Genomic DNA, 20,079 nt, shown 5'->3' on the forward strand with positions numbered 1-20,079 from the left:
GGGCCTTCAGTATACTTGCTGCCATAGCTCCAGGGATGTGGTAACGTGTGTGTATGTGTGTGGTTAGCAGTGAATGTACTGTGAGGGAGGAGAGGGAGTTGGCTCTCTCCACCACAGGGCTGCAGACAAGGCGGGTCTGTCCGGGAGCTGCTTTCCCCAGCCACTGCTCTGAAGGTTTCCTTGTGAAACTTCCCATCTAGATCTGTTGAAAGCGTCACCTCTTCAGCTGCGTGTGATGAGAGTGAGAGTAGGAGTGAATAGTGTTGCGTGAGGGAGGGGCGCTGGCTCGGGGGGGCCTCTGTATCTCCAGCCAACAGCAGCATTCCTTCACCTTTCTCTAATATTTTCCACTGACGTAAAATCTGTTTACTCTTCACTCCACTAGCCTTTCCACACAAAACCCACACCGGCAACAGTATCTTCAGCAGTAGTCCAGTCTGCAGCAACCTACTCTATTTGTCCCAATTGCCCTATCTTCCCTCACAACTCTGACAGATTTCCCTTTCCTGACTAAACGTTCCTGTTGAATCCGTTTCCTCTCCCCTTTCAGGCAGCATGATGTTGTGGATCACAACAAGCCATTGTGTAAAAACATGCTGCTCATCAACATCTGCTTCTCTCAACATCTGCCAAGCATTTCCAGTGCTATCCTTACTGACTCTCTCGCTACCAGGAGTTGAGAGACTTTTAATGTCATATAGACCGACGGGTCCCTGTCACACGGGAGGCCTGGTCCCCCAATGCAACCCGTTCCCCAACGCAATATTCCACCATTCACCCATTCCCCCATATTCCACCACTCACCCATAGCCCCCAACTGTGTATCCCCCAGCGCTGCCTCCCCCTCCTCTTGCTTCGAGGACTTAAAAAAAGAATGCAATTGTCCCCTTCCCCTCCTCCTCCCCCTCCACCTCATCCCTCCCACCCACCCTCCTTCTCCCCTTCATCCCCGCCCTCATCCCTCCCCCTCCCCCTCATCCGCCCTCATCCCTCCCCCCCCCCCTCCCCCCTCCCCCCTCCCTCTGTGCTAAAAACATACTACAAGGATTGAGTGTCCCTCGATTGTAACTGTGCTGTGACTTTGTTGCAAGCCGGCCAGCGCGGACTAGCCGCTAAATTTGTCTTAAACTTGAATGTCTACAATTAAGAATTATGATTAACTTGTAAAATATCCCATCAATCTGATGGATGGAACAAACGAACATGCGAACTACAGGGGCAGGTTTACACCGTAGACACAAAGTGCTGGAGTAACTCAGTGGGTCAGGCAGCATCATTGGAGAGAAGGATTGGGCGATGTTTCGGGCTGAGCCCCTTCTTCAGACTCGAGGCATCACCCACCCAACCATTTGTTTTCTCTAGAGATGCTGTGTGTGCCGCTGAGTGACTGCAGCATTGCGATGAGTAGTGTATGGCGTCTCACAGTGTGTGTGTGTGTGTGTGTTGCTGTCTCCCTGCAGACCCTGTACACCGTGCTGCCTGCGCTGCTGGATAGCAACCCCTTTGCTGCCAACTTGGCTCAGCTCAGCGTGCCTCAAGGGGTCAACAAGGTGCTGCTGGTCTTCCAGGACACACTCGGCCTGCTGAAGCAGTATCAGGTTCACTCCGACATCGCATCCCAACTCCTCGCCTACCTCTTCTTTTTCACAAACGCCTCCCTATTCAACGCCCTGATGGAGCGAGGTGAGTGTGGAAAAGTGTGTGCGTGCGTGTGCGTGTACGTGTACGTGCGTGGAGAATGTGTCTGGGCCGTGTACTTGGATGATGCGTGTGTGTGTGTGGGGAGGAAGTGTGCGCATGGGGAGGGGGTGTCCAGTACCCCTCTCCCTCTCTCTTCCTCTCCCCCCCTCTCCCCCTCCCCTCGCCCCCCCTGACAGATACTCTCGGTGTGACCTCTCTCTCTCCTTTTCTCTCCTTTTCTCTCTCCGTCTCCCTCTGCTCCCTCTCCGTCTCCCCCTCTCTGTCTCTGTCTCTCTCTTGCTCTCTCTCTCTCTCTCTCTCTGTCTCTGACTCTCTCTCTGTCTCTCTCTACTCCAGGTTCAGGTGGAGGTTTCTACCAGTGGTCACGAGGTGTGCAGATCCGGGCCAACCTGGACCTGCTGCTGGACTGGGTCCAGGGTGTGGGGCTCGGGGAGCTGGCCACTGACTTCTTTGTCAAGTTGTCGACAGCGGTCAACCTGCTGGCCACGCCCAAGGAGAACCTGCTGCAGGTACCGGCCCGATATTTGGGGGGGGGGGGGGTGGGGGTGGGGAGGCAGCCCCAGCCCCGGTGGGCAGTGGGCAGTGGTGGGTGGGCAGTGGTGGGTGGGCAGTGGGCAGTGGTGGGTGGGCAGTGGTGGGTGGGCAGTGGGCAGTGGGCAGTGGTGGGTGGGCAGTGGTGGGTGGGCAGTGGGCAGTGGTGGGTGGGCAGTGGGCAGTGTGGTTGGGGTGGGCAGTGGGCAGTGGGCAGTGGTGGGTGGGCAGTGGGCAGTGGGGGTGGGTGGGTGGGCAGTGGCAGTGGGCAGTGGTGGGTGGGCAGTGGGCAGTGGGCAGTGGTGGTGGGTGGGCAGTGGGCAGTGGTGGGTGGGCACTGGGCAGTGGTGGGTGGGCAGTGGTGGGTGGGCAGTGGGCAGTGGACAGTGGTGGACAGCAGTGGGCAGTGGGGGTGGGCAGTGGGCAGTGGGCAGTGGTGGGTGGGCAGTGGTGGGTGGGCAGTGGACAGTGGTGGGTGGGCAGTGGGCAGTGGTGGGTGGGCACTGGGCAGTGGTGGGTGGGCAGTGGTGGGTGGGCAGTGGGCAGTGGACAGTGGTGGGTGAGCAGTGGCAGTGGTGGGTGGGCAGTGGGCAGTGGGCAGTGGTGGGTGGGCAGTGGTGGGTGGGCAGTGGACAGTGGTGGGTGGGCAGTGGGCAGTGGGCAGTGGTGGGGTGGGCAGTGGACAGTGTGTGGGCAGGGCAGTGGGCATGGGCAGTGGTGGGTGGAGCAGTGGGCAGTGGTGGGTGGGCAGTGGTGGTGGGTGGGCAGTGGGCAGTGGACAGTGGTGGGTGGGCAGTGGTGGGTGGGCAGTGGGCAGTGGGCAGTGGTGGGTGAGCAGTGGGCAGTGGTGGGTGGGCAGTGGTGGGTGGGCAGTGGGCAGTGGACAGTGGTGGGTGGGCAGTGGTGGGTGGGCAGTGGGCAGTGGACAGTGGTGGGTGGGCAGTGGTGGGTGGGCAGTGGGCAGTGGACAGTGGGGGGGTGAGCAGTGGGCAGTGGTGGGTGGGCAGTGGTGGGTGGGCAGGGTGGCAGTGGACAGTGGGTGGGGGGCAGTGGTGGGTGGGCAGTGGGCAGTGGGCAGTGGGCAGTGGTGGGTGGGCAGTGGTGGGTGGGCAGTGGACAGTGGACAGTGGTGGGTGGGCAGTGGGCAGTGGTGGGTGGGCAGTGGGGCAGTGGTGGGTGGGCAGGGGGCAGTGGGCAGTGGGATCTCACCTGCCTGGACACCTATGAGAACAAGCGGAGTACGGCAGGGATTGGTCCTGGATGGGAATGCAGGTGGCCTGGTGCGTAGGTTTGCGGAGCGCAGGTGTGGAGGGCGAGGAAGGAGGACCCTGGGCACAAATACAGCAGCGCATGGATCTGCTGCACTGGTGGGCGGGGAAGTGGCAGCCTCAGCTTCATAGACCACGGCAGAGCCAGCCGCTCAGAACAGTGGCCAGGCCCCTTGCCCCCTTCCCCCTGGTGACCGTGCTCTGTATTGCAGGCCAGCTGGGCTTCTCTGCGGAGTGACTTTTGCAGCCTGAACGCGGCCCAGCTCCACCACATGCTGCGGGAGTACAACCCCGGCCGTCCGTGCCCCCCAGTGTGGAGCCCCCCACCCGAGGACCAGCCGGCAGCATTGACCACAGGTGAGTGTCGTCTCTCTCCTTGCACTCCGCACCCAACAGGTAATGCCCCCCTCAACACTGGACACCCCCAGGCAATGCCCCTACACTGGACACGACACTGCCAGGTAATTCCCCCACACTGGACACTGCCAGGTAATGCCCCTACACTGGACACTGCCAAGTAATGCCCCCCCCCACAACACTGGACACTGCCAGGTAATGCCCCTACACTGGACACGACACTGCCAGGTAATGTCCCCCTCCCCCCCAACACTGGACACTGCCAGGTAATGCCCCCCCCCCCCCCCCCAACACTGGACACGACACTGCCAGGTAGTGCCCTCTCCCCACACTAGACACTGGACACTGGACACTGCCAGGTAGTGCCCCCCCCCCCCATACTGGACAGTGGACACTGCCAGGTAGTGCCCCCCCCCCCATACTGGACAGTGGACACTGCCAGGTAATGCCTCTACACTGGACACTGGACACAGCCAGGTAATGCCCCTACACTGGACACTCCAAGCAGCACCAACATAGACTACACACAGGGCAAACAAAATGTGTAGGAAGGAACTGCAAACGCTGATTTACACCAAAGATAGACACAACATTCTGGAGTAACTCAGCGGGACAGGCAGCTTCTCTGGAGAGAGGGAGTGGTGACGTTTTGGGTCGAGACCCTTCTTCAGACTGAGAGTCAGAGGAGAGGGAATCTAGGAGTACGGAGAGCAGGAGGAATCACAGAGGGGGAGCAGCGAGAGAGGATGTTGTAGAGAGGAGGAGAACGTCTCCATAGTCAGCATGCCTTGTGGAGATTTCACACGGAGCAGATGAATGTGCAGGAACTTGTGTGTGTTTGACAAGGCCCGGGTGATGAACGGCTCCCCATGTTAGATCACAAGGGATCTATGGTGAGCTGGTCACAGGCACAACATTGGCTTAGTGCACGGAGCCAAGGCTGGAGTGGAGGGTTGTTTATCAGATGACCAGTGACCAATGGAGTGTCGCAGGGACTGGTGCTGGGGGCCCTGGTGTTAGTCAACAGTGTTAACAAGTTGGATGAGAATACGATTCCCCTGGTTGGCGAGCTTGCAGATGACACAAACGTTGGTGGCATTGTGGACAATGGAGGAGGTTGCCTGATGTTGCAACAGGATCCAGATCAATGAACAATTGCTGCTGGAGGGTCAGGGCAGGGCAGGACACACACAACAATGTCATGGGCCGAATGGCCTTTATCCATGCGGTATAACTCAATGGATCATCTATAGCAGCTATGAATGCCCGGCAACTGCACGGCAAGGGTTAAGCTGATAGTAGAGCTCCCTCTACACTGTGTGTAAGAAAGAACTGCAGATGCCGCTAAAATCCAGGGTAGACACAAAATGCTGGAGTAACTCAGCGGGTGAGGCAGCATCTATGGAGAGAAGGAATGGGCGACGTTTCCTTCTCTCCATGTATGCTGCCTCACCCGCTGAGTTACTCCAGCATTTTGTGTCTCCCTCTACACTGCCCCCTATGCTGGTTACTCTGCTCCATACACTGGCTACTCTACACTGCCCATACACTGGCTACTCTACACTGCCCCATACACTGGCTACTCTACACTGCCCATACACTGGCTTCTCTACACTGCCCATACACTGGCTTCTCTACACTGGCCCGTACACTGGCTACTCTACACTGACCCGTACACTGGCTACTCTACACTGGCTGCTCTACACTGCCCCATACACTGGCTACTCTACACTGGCTACTCTACACTGGCTACTCTACACTGCCCATACACTGGCTACTCTACACTGCCCCGTACACTGGCTACTCTACACTGGCTGCTCTACACTGCCCCATACACTGGCTCCTCTCCACTGGCTACTCTACACTGGCTACTCTACACTGGCTACTCTACACTGCCCCATACACTGGCTACTCTACTGCCCCCGTACACTGGCTACTCTACACTGCCCATACACTGGCTACTCTACACTGGCTACTCTACACTGCCCCATACACTGCCTACTCTACACTGCCTACTCTACACTGCCCCATACACTGTCTACTCTACACTGGCTACTCTACACTGCCCCTACACTGCTCTACACTGGCTACTCTACACTGGTACACTGGCTACTCTACACTGGCTACTCTACACTGGCTTCTCTACACTGGCTACTCTACACTGCCCCGTACACTGGCTACTCTACACTGCCCCGTACACTGGCTACTCTACACTGGCTACTCTACACTGCCCCGTACACTGGCTACTCTACACTGGCTGCTCTACACTGGCTACTCTACACTGCCCCGTACACTGGCTACTCTACACTGCCCCGTACACTGGCTACTCTACACTGCCCCGTACACTGGCTACTCTACACTGCCCTGTAACTCTCTCAAGGGGCAGTAACTGCAGGGATCAGACACAGTCCAGCTGCATGTGTTTAGCTGCAGCTCTGTGCGGTGTGACTGGCGTCTGGGGCTGGGCAGACGTGGTGAAAAGCTTTTCTTCAGCAATCTGCCCCTTGCTGTGTTGCTGTTTTCCTGTTGCCGTGCTCACTCATGATCTCACTACATCCTTCCTGCACCCCATTGTTATCCTTCCCAAGTCCCACGCTGGTGCCGTGCATCCGGCTGACAGTTTCACCAGCAGCTCTCTGCTCCTGGAGCCGCCCAGCCTCATGCCGATCACATCCAGCTTCCCTGTCAGCCCTGTGTGTGTGTGGGGAGGGGAGGGGAGGTCTGGGTCAGGCACCAGCTCACACTCCCCGCTGCTGCTCCCAGGGTCAGGTGATGAGAGAAGGGGAAAGGAAGTTCCTGTAGTGATACCAGCAGCAGATCACAGGTCACAGCTGTACCTCACACACAGCTGCCCGGTATCAACCTCACTGGCAGCAGGAGCCAGCTGATGTCAGCAAGATGTTCATCCCCCCCTTCACCCATCCCCATCACCACCCCTCCCCCCCCCCCCCCCCTCCCCCTCCCCCTCTCCCCATCCCCATCACCCCTCCCCCTCTCCCCATCCCCCATCACCCCTCCCCCTCGTCACTCCTCCCCCCTCATCACCCCTCCCCCTCCCCATCCCCCCCCTCCCCCCCCCCGTCCCCCACCCCTTCCTCCCTTCACCCCTCCCCCCTCCCCGTCCCCCCTCCCCCTCCCCATCACCCCTCCCCCTCATCACCCCCTCCCCCTCCCCATCACCCCTCCCCCTCATCACCCATTCCCCCTCACCCCATCCTGTCACCCACCCCACTCCTCCCCCATAGCACAGTCACCCCCCCCACCCAGTCCCGTCACCACCCTGCTCGTGCAGCTAACTGCTGAGCTGGCTCCAGCCACTGGGACATGACATTTAGATGCAGCTATGCCACTGTAGTTTCTGGATTCATATCAAACTACTTCTGTCTGTGGCAAATGACAACTTTGGTCGGGCTGCATTTGGAGTGTTGCGTGCAGTTCTGGCAGGGCGGAGGTGGAGAGGGAGGAGAGGAGGGGTTGCTAGGGTGGGGAATCTCTGTGGCAAGTGGTGTCTCTGTTAGGTGAGGAGAAGGTGCTGAGATTGTATATAATTCCAGCCAGACAACTGTACTCCCCTGTGTAAGTTCTCTCACAATACAGGCCAGCGCTCCACATAGTCCCCACCTGCTTGCTGTGTAGTCAGGCTGCCTTTCTGTGACCTATATACAAAGACATTCCGTGTAGGAAAGAACTACAGATGCTGGTTTAAACTGGAGACAGACACAAAAAGCTGGAGTAACTCAGCGGTACAGGCAGCATCTCTGGAGACAAGGAATGGGTGATGTTTCGGGTTGAAAGAAGGGTCTTTCCATTCCTCCTCCAGAGAAGCTGAGTTACTCCAGCTTTTTGTGTCTCTAAAGACATTCACATCCCCTAGAACATGAAAGCTCACCATTGAACCATGCACTCAGCTTGTGTGTTTTATACAGCTGCCATGTATCAGGTCATATTGCCGTGTGCTGCTTTGTTCCCAGTCCTGCACCTTGTCCAACTCCCCTTGAAGCCTCACTATCATTGGCAGAGTTGTAAAAATCACATGGAAAAATTCTGCCAAAACATTTGTCACGGTGGCGCAGTGGGTGGAGCTGCTGCCTCACAGCGACAGAGACCCGGGTTCCATCCCTGTCTGTACGGAGTTTGTACGTTCTCCCTGTGAAAGCATGGGTTTTCTCAGGGTGCTCCGGTTTCCTCCCACCCTCCAGAGACCTGCAGGTTTGTAAGTGACTTTGGCTTCTGTTAATTGTAAATTGTCCCTCGTGTGTAAGATAGTGCTCGTATACAGGGTGATTAGTGGTGGCTAGGAATGATCTGTGGGGTAGAACTGAGATGCTGAACCCTCGTAGACGGGGGTGGGAGACTTGCACGGGTAGGTGGTGGTAGTCCGCGACACAGCGCACACGCTAACGTGGTGTATTCCTGCACACTAACGTGTATTCCTGCACACTAACGTGGTGTATTCTTGCACACTAACGTGTACTCCTGCACACTAACGTGTATTCCTGCACACTAACGTGTATTCCTGCACACTAACGTGTACTCCTGCACACTAACGTGTATTCCTGCACACTGACGTGTATTCCTGCACACTGACGTGTATTCCTGCACACTGACGTGTATTCCTGCACACTGACGTGTATTCCTGCACACTAACGTGTATTCCTGCACACTAACGTGTATTCCCGCACACTGACGTGTATTCCTGCACACTAACATGTATTCCTGCACACTAACGTGTATTCCTGCACACTAACGTGTATTCCCGCACACTGACGTGTATTCCTGCACACTAACATGTATTCCTGCACACTAACGTGTATTCCTGCACACTAACATGTATTCCTGCACACTAACGTGTATTCCTGCACACTAACGTGTACTCCTGCACACTAACGTGTATTCCTACACACTGACGTGTATTCCTACACACTAACGTGGTGTATTCCTGCACACTAACGTGTACTCCTGCACACTAACGTGTATTCCTGCACACTAACGTGTATTCCTGCACACTAACCTGTATTCCCGCACACTAACGTGTACTCCTGCACACTAACGTGTATTCCTGCACACTAACGTGTATTCCTGCACACTAACGTGTATTCCTGCACACTGACGTGTATTCCTACACACTAACCTGTATTCCCGCACACTAACGTGGTGTATTCCTGCACACTAACGTGTATTCCTGCACACTGACGTGTATTCCTACACACTAACGTGTATTCCTGCACACTAACGTGTATTCCCGTACACTGACGTGTATTCCTACACACTAACGTGTATTCCTGCACACTAACGTGTATTCCTGTACACTAACGTGTACTCCTGCACACTAACGTGTATTCCTGCACACTAACGTGTACTCCTGCACACTAACGTGTATTCCCGCACACTAACGTGTATTCCTGCACACTAACGTGTACTCCTGCACACTAACGTGTATTCCCGCACACTAACGTGGTGTATTCCTGCACACTAACGTGTACTCCTGCACACTAACGTGTATTCCCGCACACTAACGTGGTGTATTCCTGCACACTAACGTGTACTCCTGCACACTAACGTGTATTCCTGCACACTAACGTGTACTCCTGCACACTGACGTGTATTCCTGCACACTAACGTGGTGTATTCCTGCACACTAACGTGTATTCCTGTACACTAACGTGTATTCCCGCACACTAACCTGTATTCCTGTACACTGACGTGTATTCCTGTACACAGCGGACATCCTGGAGAGCTTTGACAACCATCCACCCCTGATCCTGCCGTGCAGCACATTTCACATCGAGCTGGCCAAGCCCATGGCAGAGTGGGCAGACCTGGCCTCACACCTCCAGCGGCTCACGAACTTTGTGCAGGGGCTGCAGCTGCCAGAAGACGCCAGTGCAGCCCACACCCAGCAGGTAAGCTAGCGGGGGCATTGATGGGGGCTGGGCCACTGGGGATCTGTGTTGGGGCAGTCCCACATTCATTACACAGGGTGCTTGAATAATGTTATCATGATCACCTCGTAGTTATTATGCCAAATCACTTGCCCACCTGACACACCTAGTGGCAGCGCAAGTGGGACGTGGGCTTTTGGAGGTGAGAGATGAGCTCTCTGCTGCCCTTGCATACACCTGTACCTATCCGCGCTGCCCACCTTTACATTACAGGTGGAGTGCTGAGTCAGTCACAACTCCCGGGCACTGTGATCACGTACACCAGTCGTACAGTCTACGTATGGTCAATCAGCACCTGGTCATGGTCATCTTAAACCCAAGGGGTCCCAACCCGGGCCAATTCACTCCCAGGGGGTACATTTGTTGATTCTGGATTTGACTGGCTGTGTTTGGTTCAGGTATACCGGTATCTGTTCATCATTAGTTCATAAGTAAGTGAAATAACATTGTATTCCCATTGACATGCCCACTGACATGCCCACTAACATGCCCACTAACATGCCCACATTCCCACTGACATGCCCACTGACATGCCCACTGATATTCCCACTAACATGCCCACTAACATGCCCACTAACATGCCCACTGACATTCCCACTGACATGCCCACTAACATGCCCACTGACATGCCCACTGACATGCCCACTAACATGCCCACTGACATTCCCACTGATATTCCCACTGACATGCCCACTAACATGCCCACTGACATGCCCACTGACATGCCCACTAACATGCCCACTGACATTCCCACTGACATTCCCATTGACATGCCCACTGACATGCCCACTAACATGCCCACTGACATGCCCACTAACATGCCCACTGATATTCCCACTGACATGCCCACTAACATGCCCACTGACATGCCCACTGACATGCCCACTGACATGCCCACTGACATTCCCACTGACATGCCCACTGACATGCCCACTAACATGCCCACTGACATGCCCACTAACATGCCCACTAACATGCCCACTGACATTCCCACTGATATTCCCACTAACATGCCCACTAACATGCCCACTGATATTCCCACTGATATTCCCACTGACATGCCCGAGTTTGGCCAGCTTTGTTAAGGGTCAGAAAATGCATCCTTGTTTGTGTTCAGAGATAATAGTGAGTTTTCTGATTCACAATTTGGAATTTAATCATCTTTGGGATATGAAATCTAACAAATAATGATGAAAGGAAAGCAAGTGAAAGTCCAGAGGAGCAGGGTTAGACAAGCATGTTGCAGATGCAGTATCCTGTTACTTTGCTGCCCCGAGGCCTGTCCATTCCTCATCTATAGCATGAGCCTCTAGATTCATCACCTCCTGACTGCAGGTCCTCTCCCTGTGGCCACCAGTACATGGAGCTTGTAGAAAGCTCTGAGTTTAATGACATCATTCGTGCTAAGCATCAGACTGGTGTAACCCACCTCCCCGCACCCGTTCCCTCCTCATGTCTGGAGTAATGAACTGCCTTCCATTAACAGCTGTGAATTCCACATCGTTCCTTCGTTTCATGTTCATTATTGATAGGAGCAGAATTAGGCCATTCGGCCCATCGAATCTACTCCGACATTCAATCATGCTGATCCATCTCTCCCTACTAACCCCATTCTCCTGCCTTCTCCCCAGAACTTCTGACACCCGTACTAATCAACAATCTATCTATCTCTGCTTTAGAAATGTCCATTGACTTGGCCTTCACAGCCTTCTGTGGCAATGGTTTCTCTCTCGATGGCTGAGCAGGTTAATGTGGATGAGGTCAAGGTCACGTATACCTGTACTCCCGGGCATTGGCCAGTAATACCAATGTGTCCATTCCACATTGCATGTTGTGGAGCTGCAGCACAATGCAACATTGCATGTTGTGTAATAACTGCAGCACAATGCTGCCCTGTAGTCTCAACGCTCACATTCCCCCACTAACTATTTCCCTGACCAGGTAATCATTAATCCTTAAATAAAGCACCACCCTGAGAAGGCATTGTGCCTTCCTCCTGCTCTCACGCTCCACTAGTTCCCTTCCTTCCCACAGCCGTCCCCACTTTGTCCCAAAACATCAAGAGCTTGTGAGGGGATGCATTGTGGGATGTTACCCAGTGTGCAGGGTGTATTCAGGGTCACTGTGTGACTGTACAGAGTCACGGTGTATTCAGGGTGAGGGTTTCCTGGCTGCTGGTGTCCAGGTAATCTGTGAATTGTTCACACCTCTGCCTGAATCTCTATTTCAGTCGCTGCTCCCTTGGTCTGCCATCCTGTGGGGAGTGTTGTAGTGTAAAGGCCTGGCCATGCAAGCAATGGTGTTACTGTGCTGAGCCACATGCGGCAGGTTACAGGCAGTCTGGGCTGGAGCTCCACCTGCCACGACTTGAACCTTCTCTCCGTTCACTCTGTGTTCCAGCAACAGTGCACAGAATACCTGGAATATGTCCAGGGCTCAGACACATTGGCCGGTTGTCAACTGTGTCGGAGCAGGGTCTGTGTGTGTGACTGTGTGTCTGTGTCACTGTGTTGTGTGTGTGTCACTGTGTTGTGTGTGTGTGTCACTGTGTTGTGTGTGTGTGTGTTGTGTGTGTGTGTCACTGTGTTGTGTGTGTGTGACTGTCACTGTGTTGTGTGTGTGTCACTGTGTTGTGTGTGTGATCGTGTGTATGACACTGCATTTGTCGCCCACGTTACAGCTCCGTCTTGGTTCTGTTTCAGACTGCAGCAGCGGCAGCAGCAGCAGCGGCGGTGGTGGGAGAGGGCAGCAGCGAGTGTGCAGATGTTGGCGAGGGTCTCGGAGACCCACCCTGCCCCCGGGAGCTGCAGCCCCCCTGTAGGGAGAAGGATGTGAGGATGGGTCGCTCCCTGTTCCGGGCCCAGGCCTCCGGCAGCCTGCGATCCTGCCAGGCTGAGCTGGCACACAAGCTGAAGAACCTGCAGCTACAGAGCAGCCTCCCTGGGCATCAGGAGCTGGGCCACAAGCTTGCTCTAGACCCATCCTGCCTCCTCACCCCACCCAACACACCACAGGTGCTGGAGCTGGAGCTGGCTGAGTGTGAGGCAGAGGCCCAGTGCCCCGAGGCTGCTGGACACACGGCTATTGGTGGCCGCACACAGCCAGGCCATGGCCACCGGTCACAAGGTGAGGTTGCCCGGCCTGGCCCAGCACAGGTCATCTCCGTTATAGAGGGTGAAGGCAGAAAAAACATAGGGGGGATATGGTCTGTGTGCAGGCAGATAAGAGTTGGTCAGCATCGTGTCCAGCACAAACATAGTGGGCAAAAGGGCCTGTTCCTGTGCTCTACTCTTCTGTGATAGATCTCGTGAGGGTGTGTGTGTATGTGTGTGCATATGTGTGTGTAGATGTGTGTGTGTGTGTGTATCTGTGCGTGTATATATATGTGTGTGTGTGTGTGTGTCTATGTGTATATCTGTGTGTAGATGTGCGTGTGTATGCGTATATGTGTGTGTATATGTGTGCATATGTATGTGTGTGCGCGTGCGTGTGCGCGTGCGTGTGTGTGCGTGTGTGCGTGTGTGCGCGTGTGTGTGTCCTTGTGTGCGTGCGTGTGTGCGTGTGTGTGCGTGCGTGCGTGTGTGTGTGTGCGTGTGTGTGTGCGTGCGTGTCTGTGCGTGTGTGTGTGTGTGTGTGCGCGTGTGTGTGTGTGTGTGTGCGCGTGTGTGTGTGTGTGTGTGTGTGCGTGTGTGTGTGTGTGTGTGTGTGCACGTGTGTGTGTGTGTGTGTGTGTGTGTGTGTGTGCGTGCGTGTGTGTGTGTGTGTGTGTGTGTGTGTGTGTGTGTGTGTGTGTGCGCGTGCGTGTGTGCGCGTGTGTGTGTGTGTGTGTGTGCGCGTGTGTGTGTGTGCGTGTGTGCGTGTGCGTGCGTGTGTGTGTGTGTGTGTGCGTGTGTGCGTGCGTGTGTGGGCTTGAAGGTCGAAGGCACTCTTCTGGTCTTGCGGATTAGGTCGCCCAAGTGGGACAGGCCCTTTAAGGACAATCCCAAAAGATTTTATAAATACGTAAGGAAGAAAAGGGTGACTAGAGAGAAAGTGGGATCGCTCAGGAATCAAAGCAGTCACCTCTGTGTGGAGCCACAGGAGATGGGCAAGGTCCTCAATTAGTATTTCTCCTCTGTATTTACCGAGGAGAAAGACAGTAGGATGGAGGACATTGGAGCAGTCACTGGAAATGTCTTGAGAGCAGTCAGGGTTACTGTCGAAGAGGCACTGAAGGTTCGGTCGTATTTCAAGGTAGACAAATCTCCAGGGTCTGATCAGATATATCCGAGGACATTGCGGGAAACTAGAGAGGAAATTGCGGGAGCCCTGGTTGAAATTTATAAGTCGTCCTTAAATACAGGAGAGGTGCCAGAAGACTGGAGGGTGGCAAATGTTGTACCTCTATTCAAGAACGGCTGCAGGGAAAATGCTGGGAACTATAGGCCGGTGAGCTTGGCATCTGTAATTGGTAAGTTACTGGAGAGTATTCTGAGGGATAGGATACACAGGCATTTGGATGAGCAAGGGCTGATTAGGGATTGTCAGCATGGTTTTGTACGTGGGAGGTCGTGTCTCACAAACCTGATTGCAGAGTTGTAGATGTTGTGTACATGGACTTCAGTGAGGCGTTCGACAAGGTGCCGCATGGTAGGCTGTTCTGGAAGGTTAGATCGCACGGGATCCAAGGAGAGATAGCTGAATGGAGAGCAAATTGGCTCTGGAAGGAAGCAGCGGGTGATGGTGGAAGGTTGTTTCTCAGACTGGAGGCCTCGTGGTGACTAGTGGTGGCCTCAGGGTTCGGTGCTGGGCCCGTTACTGTTTGTCATCTACATCACTGATTTGGATGAGAACATACAGGGCAAGATTAGCACGTTTGCTGATACAAAAGTGAGCGGTTTTGCAGATAGTGAAGATGGTTGTGAACGATTGCAGCAGGATCTGGATCGATTGGCCAGGTGGGCAGAGGAATGGTTGATGGGATTTAATACAGACAAGTGTGAGGTGTTGCATTTTGGGGCATCGAACAAGGGCAGGACCTACACAGTGAATGGTCGGCCTCTGTGTAGTGTTGTAGAGCAGAGGGATCTAGGAGTACAGGTGCACGGTTCCTTGAAGGTCGAGACACAGGTAGATAACGTGGTCAAAAAGGCTTTTGGCACTTTGGCCTTCATCAGTCAGAGTATTGAGTATAGAAGTTGGGAGGTCATGTTGCAGTTGTACAAGACGTTGGTGAGACCACATTTAGAATATTGTGTTCAGTTCTGGGCACCGTGTTATAGGAAAGATATTGTCAAGCTGGAAAGGGTTCAGAAAAGATTTACGAGGATGTTGCCAGGACTAGAGGGTGTGAGCTATAGGGAGAGGTAGAGTAGGCTGGGTCTCTATTCCATGGAGTGCAGGAGGATGAGGGGAGATCTTATAGAGGTGTATAATATCATGAGAGGAATAGATCGGGTAGATGCACAGAGTCTTTTACCCAGAGTAGGGGAATCGAGGACCAGAGGACACGGGTTCAAGGTGAAGGGGAAAAGATTTAATAGGAATATGAGGGGTAACTTTTTCACACATGGTGCCAGAGGAGGTAGTTGAGGCTGGGATTATCCCATTGTTTAAGAAACAGTTAGGTACATGGGTAGGACAGGTTTGGAGGGATATGGACCAAGCGCAGGCAGGTGGGACTAGTGTAGCTGGGACATGTTGGCGGTGTGGGCAAGTTGGGCTGAAGGGCCTGTTTCCACACTGTATCACTCTATGACTCCATGACTATTGCGATTTTATGATTCTGCATAAATAAACCTTTCCTATTCCCTAACACATCATCTTTGAAGATGGTTCCCACATATATCACTAATTTGGTAAATTGACATTTAATTACCTATTTTGAGTCGGAAAGACACAAAGTGCTGGAGTAACAGGTGAGACTGCATCCCTGGAAAACATGGATAAGTGACGTTTTGGTTCGAGACACATCTTCATAAGGTCATAAGGAATAGGAGTAGAATTAGGCCATTCAGCCCATCAAGTTTACTCTGCCATTCAATCATGGCTGATCTATCTCTCCCTCCTAACCCCATTCCCCTGCCTTCTCCCCTTAACTTCTGACACCTGTACTAATCAAGAATCTATCCACTGCCTTAAAAATATCCACTGCCTTGGCCTCCACAGCCGTCTGTGGCAAAGAATTCCACAGATTCACCGCCCTGTGGCTCCCCTTCAGACGGAGTGTAAGAGCCACCATTGTTTGTGTCACATGACCGACCGCTTTAGGTGACCAGTCCTGTTGTAATCACCGTTTCACTGTCACTCTGGCCGAGCTCTGTGTAACAGCAGCACCGTTATTGTCTCCACAAACACTGCCTGACACGCTCAGTCTTTGCAGCCTTTGCTTTATTATGTGATGATAACAGCAGAAAAAAATGTCTCTGCATTCTACACAGAGTGTGATGAAAGACATGTACCGATGAATAGTGGGGAATATGAAGGTGTAGTCAGGAATGTGGTTAGACTTTAGAGATGTGGCCTGTCCACACTGTATCAGTCTCTGACTGTAGAACACTGTAGCTGGCACTGGGTTAGCTGGCAACAAGCTCAGACAAACAACCTTCCCACATGGCCATCTCTAGTGCCTCCAGCTCAGAGCCTGTCAGCTTCCAACATACACATTCCCTCTATCGGCCTGTTATTATATCTGCTCGGTGTCACGGTTCAGCCGAGGGTGGTTCTCAGTCAGGTACAGAGTGTGTGTCTGCACGGAGCTGTGAGCAGAGCCAGTGTTCACTCGTATTCTTTGCCTCCCGTTGTAGATAGTCCCAGCCCCCAGCAGGACCAGACGGATGATGAGGTGTTCACTGTCCAATTGGAGCGGGGAGATCGTGGTCTGGGCCTGGCACTCGTGGATGGACAGGTGAGGATATCTGCTGCAAACCTCACCCTCGCCCCCTAACCCAGCGTATTCACAGGCTGCGTATTCACCACTCCCGGTGTAGCTGTTCTGTCACTGTGTAACTGCAGGGTCATGCTTTATTCAGGGTGAGGGTACTTTTTCATGTAACTGGCTGATACTCTGAATTGGAAGGAACTGCAGATGCCGGTTTACACCGAAGATAAACACAAAATGCTGGAGTAACTCAGCGGGACGGGCAGCATCTCTGGAGAGAAGGAATGGGTGACGTTTCTGGTCTGAAGAAGGGCCTTCTCTCCTCCATTCTCCTCTCCAAGACAGACTGGGCAAGATTCAGCCGATGTAGAACGTTTTGTGTCCTGTAGTTCAGCAACAACACTGCTTGGCTTTCATGGTGATCTCTGATCGAACTTCCATCCATCGCCTGTTCCATCAAATGCTTTCTTTAACATGATCGCCAGAAGTTAAATAACGTTTCATTCCACGGTGAGCAGGAACCTTGGCTGACCCCCCCCCCCCTCTGACCCAGGGTCATGGCTAACCGATTTGACCCACAGAGCCCATTCTGCTCTCACCACTTCTGCAGCTCCCCCCCCCCCCCCCCCCCCCCCCCCCCCCCCCCCCCCCCACCATCCTGAGGGAGGCGATGTGTCTAATCTGAATGACCACAGTCCTGGAAAATATTCTGCTTATCACTTGGCCGGGATTCTGTATCTGTGGCCTTGGGATGTTGTGGAGAGCAGATTCCAACGTGAGAGCTGCTGCCTGGACCTCCGTGTACGCTGGTGTAGACCACTCACCAGCCCACCCTCCCTGTCCCACCGCACCCCCCCCCCCCCCCCCCCCCCCACTGTCCCCCCCCCCCCACTGCCCCCCCCCAGCCTGTGCATTGAATGTGATGCGTGTCTGTGCTACACCAGGCTCTCAAATAAAACTGTAAAGGTGCAGAAGGAGTGATGGGGAGACAGATGGGAAGAGATGGCCGTGTAAACTGTGGTTAGTGTGTAGACAAAGATGCACAAAGTGCAGACAACACGTGCCGTTTACAACCCAAAACCCCGCAGGGAGTTTTATAAGAGGTTTATAAAGTTGCCAAAGTCGGGGATTGGGAGAATTGACAAACTTGGCAAAGGAGGAGGACCATGACATGGATAAAGAAACGCAACGGACCTGTGGGGTGTAGAGATGGTCTGTGTGCGTGTGTCTGTGCGTGTCCCTGTGTGTGCGTGTGTGTGTGTCTGCGTGTGCGTGTGTCTGTGTGTGAAAGAAACACTGGTGCTCCCTCACAGCCCCACCCACAGTGTAGCCGGTGCTGCTGGGCTACTGCTGAGGGGTTTGTGTGTGGGAGGGGGGGGGGGGGGGAGGTAGCGTGTCCGGTGTGGAGGGTGACGTGTGGACACAGACTGGCCTGTGACTACTCTGCCCATTGTGAATGACAGGAAGTTGTCGCCCTGGCAACGGACATGTCTGGCTCTTTGACATTCCTTCCTCTGTGGCAGTGAGAGGCAGAGGGAGACCCCGCCCCCATTCCCCCCCCACCCCATCCCCCCCGCCCCATCCCCCCCACCCCACCCCCCCCCCGCCCCTGCCTCACCGCCCCGGCCCACCCAACCCCATCCCCCCCCCCCCCTGCCTCACCACCCCGGCCCACCCAACCCCCTGCCCCAATCCCAACGCCCCCCATCTCTCACCGCTCCTCTCCACTCTCCCCAAACCGTCTCCTCCCTCCCTCCCCCCCACTCTCTGTTTCCCCTCAATGTTCCCCCCTCACTTCCCCACTCCTGTCACACCCCAACCCTCAGTCACTCCCCTCTATTCACCCCCAACATTTTGTCTGCTCTCCCAACCCCTCACCCCTCGTCCCTTCCCCTCCCCCCTCATTCTCCATAACCCATTCCTGGTCCCCTCAACCCTGCTGTTCTCCCCCCCTCACAGTGCCCGTGCAGGGTGTGCTGTGTGGGGCTGGGGGCGAGAGGCCAGGGGTGAGGGGTCGGGGTGAGGGGTCGGGAGTGAGGGGTCGGGGGTGAGGGGCCGGGAGTGAGGGGTTGGAGGTCGGGGGTGAGGGGTCGGGAGTGAGGGGTTGGGGGCCGGGAGTGAGGGGTCGGGAGTGAGGGTCGGGGGTGAGGGGTCGGGAGTGAGGGGTTGGGGGTCGGGGGTGAAGGGTCGGGAGTGAGGGGTTGGGGAACGGGAGTGAGGGGTTGGGGGCCGGGAGTGAGGGGTCGGGAGTGAGGGGTCGGGGGTGAGGGGTCGGGAGTGAGGGGTTGGAGGTCGGGGGTGAGGGGTCGGGAGTGAGGGGTTGGGGGCCGGGAGTGAGGGGTCGGGAGTGAGGGGTCGGGGGTGAGGGGTCGGGAGTGAGGGGGTTGGGGAACGGGAGTGAGGGGTCGGGAGTGAGGGGTCGGGGGTGAGGGGCCGGGGTGAGAGGTCGGGAGTGTGAGGGGTCGGGGGGGGGAGTGAGGGGTCGGGGGTGAGGGGGTCGGGGGTGAGGGGTCGGGAGTGAGGGGTCGGGAGTGAGGGGTCGGGGGTGAGGGGTCGGGAGTGAGGGGTTGGAGGTCGGGGGTGAGGGGTCGGGGAGTGAGGGGTTGGGGGCCGGGAGTGAGGGGTCGGGAGTGAGGGGTCGGGGGTGAGGGGTCGGGAGTGAGGGGTTGGGGAACGGGAGTGAGGGGTCGGGAGTGAGGGGTCGGGGGTGAGGGGTCGGGAGTGAGGGGTTGGGGAACGGGAGTGAGGGGTCGGGAGTGAGGGGTCGGGGGTGAGGGGGCCGGGGGTGTTGGGGGTCGGGAGTGAGGGGTCGGGGGTGAGGGGGTCGGGGGTGAGTGAGGGTCGGGGTGAGGGGTCGGGGGTGAGGGGTCGGGGGTGAGGGGTCGGGGGTGTGAGGGGCCGGGGGGGTGAGGGGCCGGGGGTGAGGGGTCGGGTGTGAGGGGCCGGGGGTCGGGGGGTGAGGGGTCGGGTGTGAGGGGGGGCCGGGGGGGGGGAGGGGTTGGGGGTCGGGGGTGAGGGGTCGGGAGTGGGGGGCCGGGGTGAGGGGTCGGGAGTGAGGGGCCGGGGGTGTGGGGTCGGGGGGGCGAGGGGTGGGGGGGTGAGGGGTTGAGGGTCGGGAGTGAGGGGTCGGGGTGTGGGGGTCGGGAGTGAGGGGTCAGGGTGAAGGGCGGGGGGGTGAGGGGTCGGGGTGAGGGGTCGGGGGGTGAGGGGTCGGGGGAGGGGGTGAGGGGGGAAGGGCCGGGGGTGAGGGGTCGGGGGTGAGGGGTCGGGAGTGAGGGGTCGGGAGTGAGGGGTCAGGGTGAAGGGCCGGGGGTGAGGGGTCGGGGGGCGAGGGGGGGGGTGAGGGGTCGGGGGTGAGGGGTCGGGGTGAGGGGTCGGGGGGAGGGGTCGGGGGTGGGGGGGGGTGAGGGGCCGGGGGTGA

The 20,079-nt window shown here is 55.9% G+C and overlaps 1 protein-coding gene across 1 annotated transcript in view; it reads left to right on the forward strand.

The window, feature by feature from the left end:
* Window positions 1-20,079, forward strand: part of LOC129708491 (ras-associating and dilute domain-containing protein-like) — a 55,371-nt gene that overhangs the window by 31,575 nt on the left and 3,717 nt on the right. Inside the window, exons 11-17 of the mRNA XM_055654315.1 lie at window positions 1,461-1,683; window positions 2,038-2,210; window positions 3,713-3,857; window positions 9,579-9,760; window positions 12,502-12,925; window positions 14,142-14,249; window positions 16,585-16,685. Of these exons, the coding sequence (XP_055510290.1) occupies window positions 1,461-1,683; window positions 2,038-2,210; window positions 3,713-3,857; window positions 9,579-9,760; window positions 12,502-12,925; window positions 14,142-14,249; window positions 16,585-16,685 (1,356 nt within the window). The remainder of the gene's footprint in view (window positions 1-1,460; window positions 1,684-2,037; window positions 2,211-3,712; window positions 3,858-9,578; window positions 9,761-12,501; window positions 12,926-14,141; window positions 14,250-16,584; window positions 16,686-20,079) is intronic.

This window comes from Leucoraja erinacea, chromosome 23 (assembly GCF_028641065.1).
Source record: "Leucoraja erinacea ecotype New England chromosome 23, Leri_hhj_1, whole genome shotgun sequence".
NCBI classification, from domain to species: domain Eukaryota; kingdom Metazoa; phylum Chordata; class Chondrichthyes; order Rajiformes; family Rajidae; genus Leucoraja; species Leucoraja erinaceus.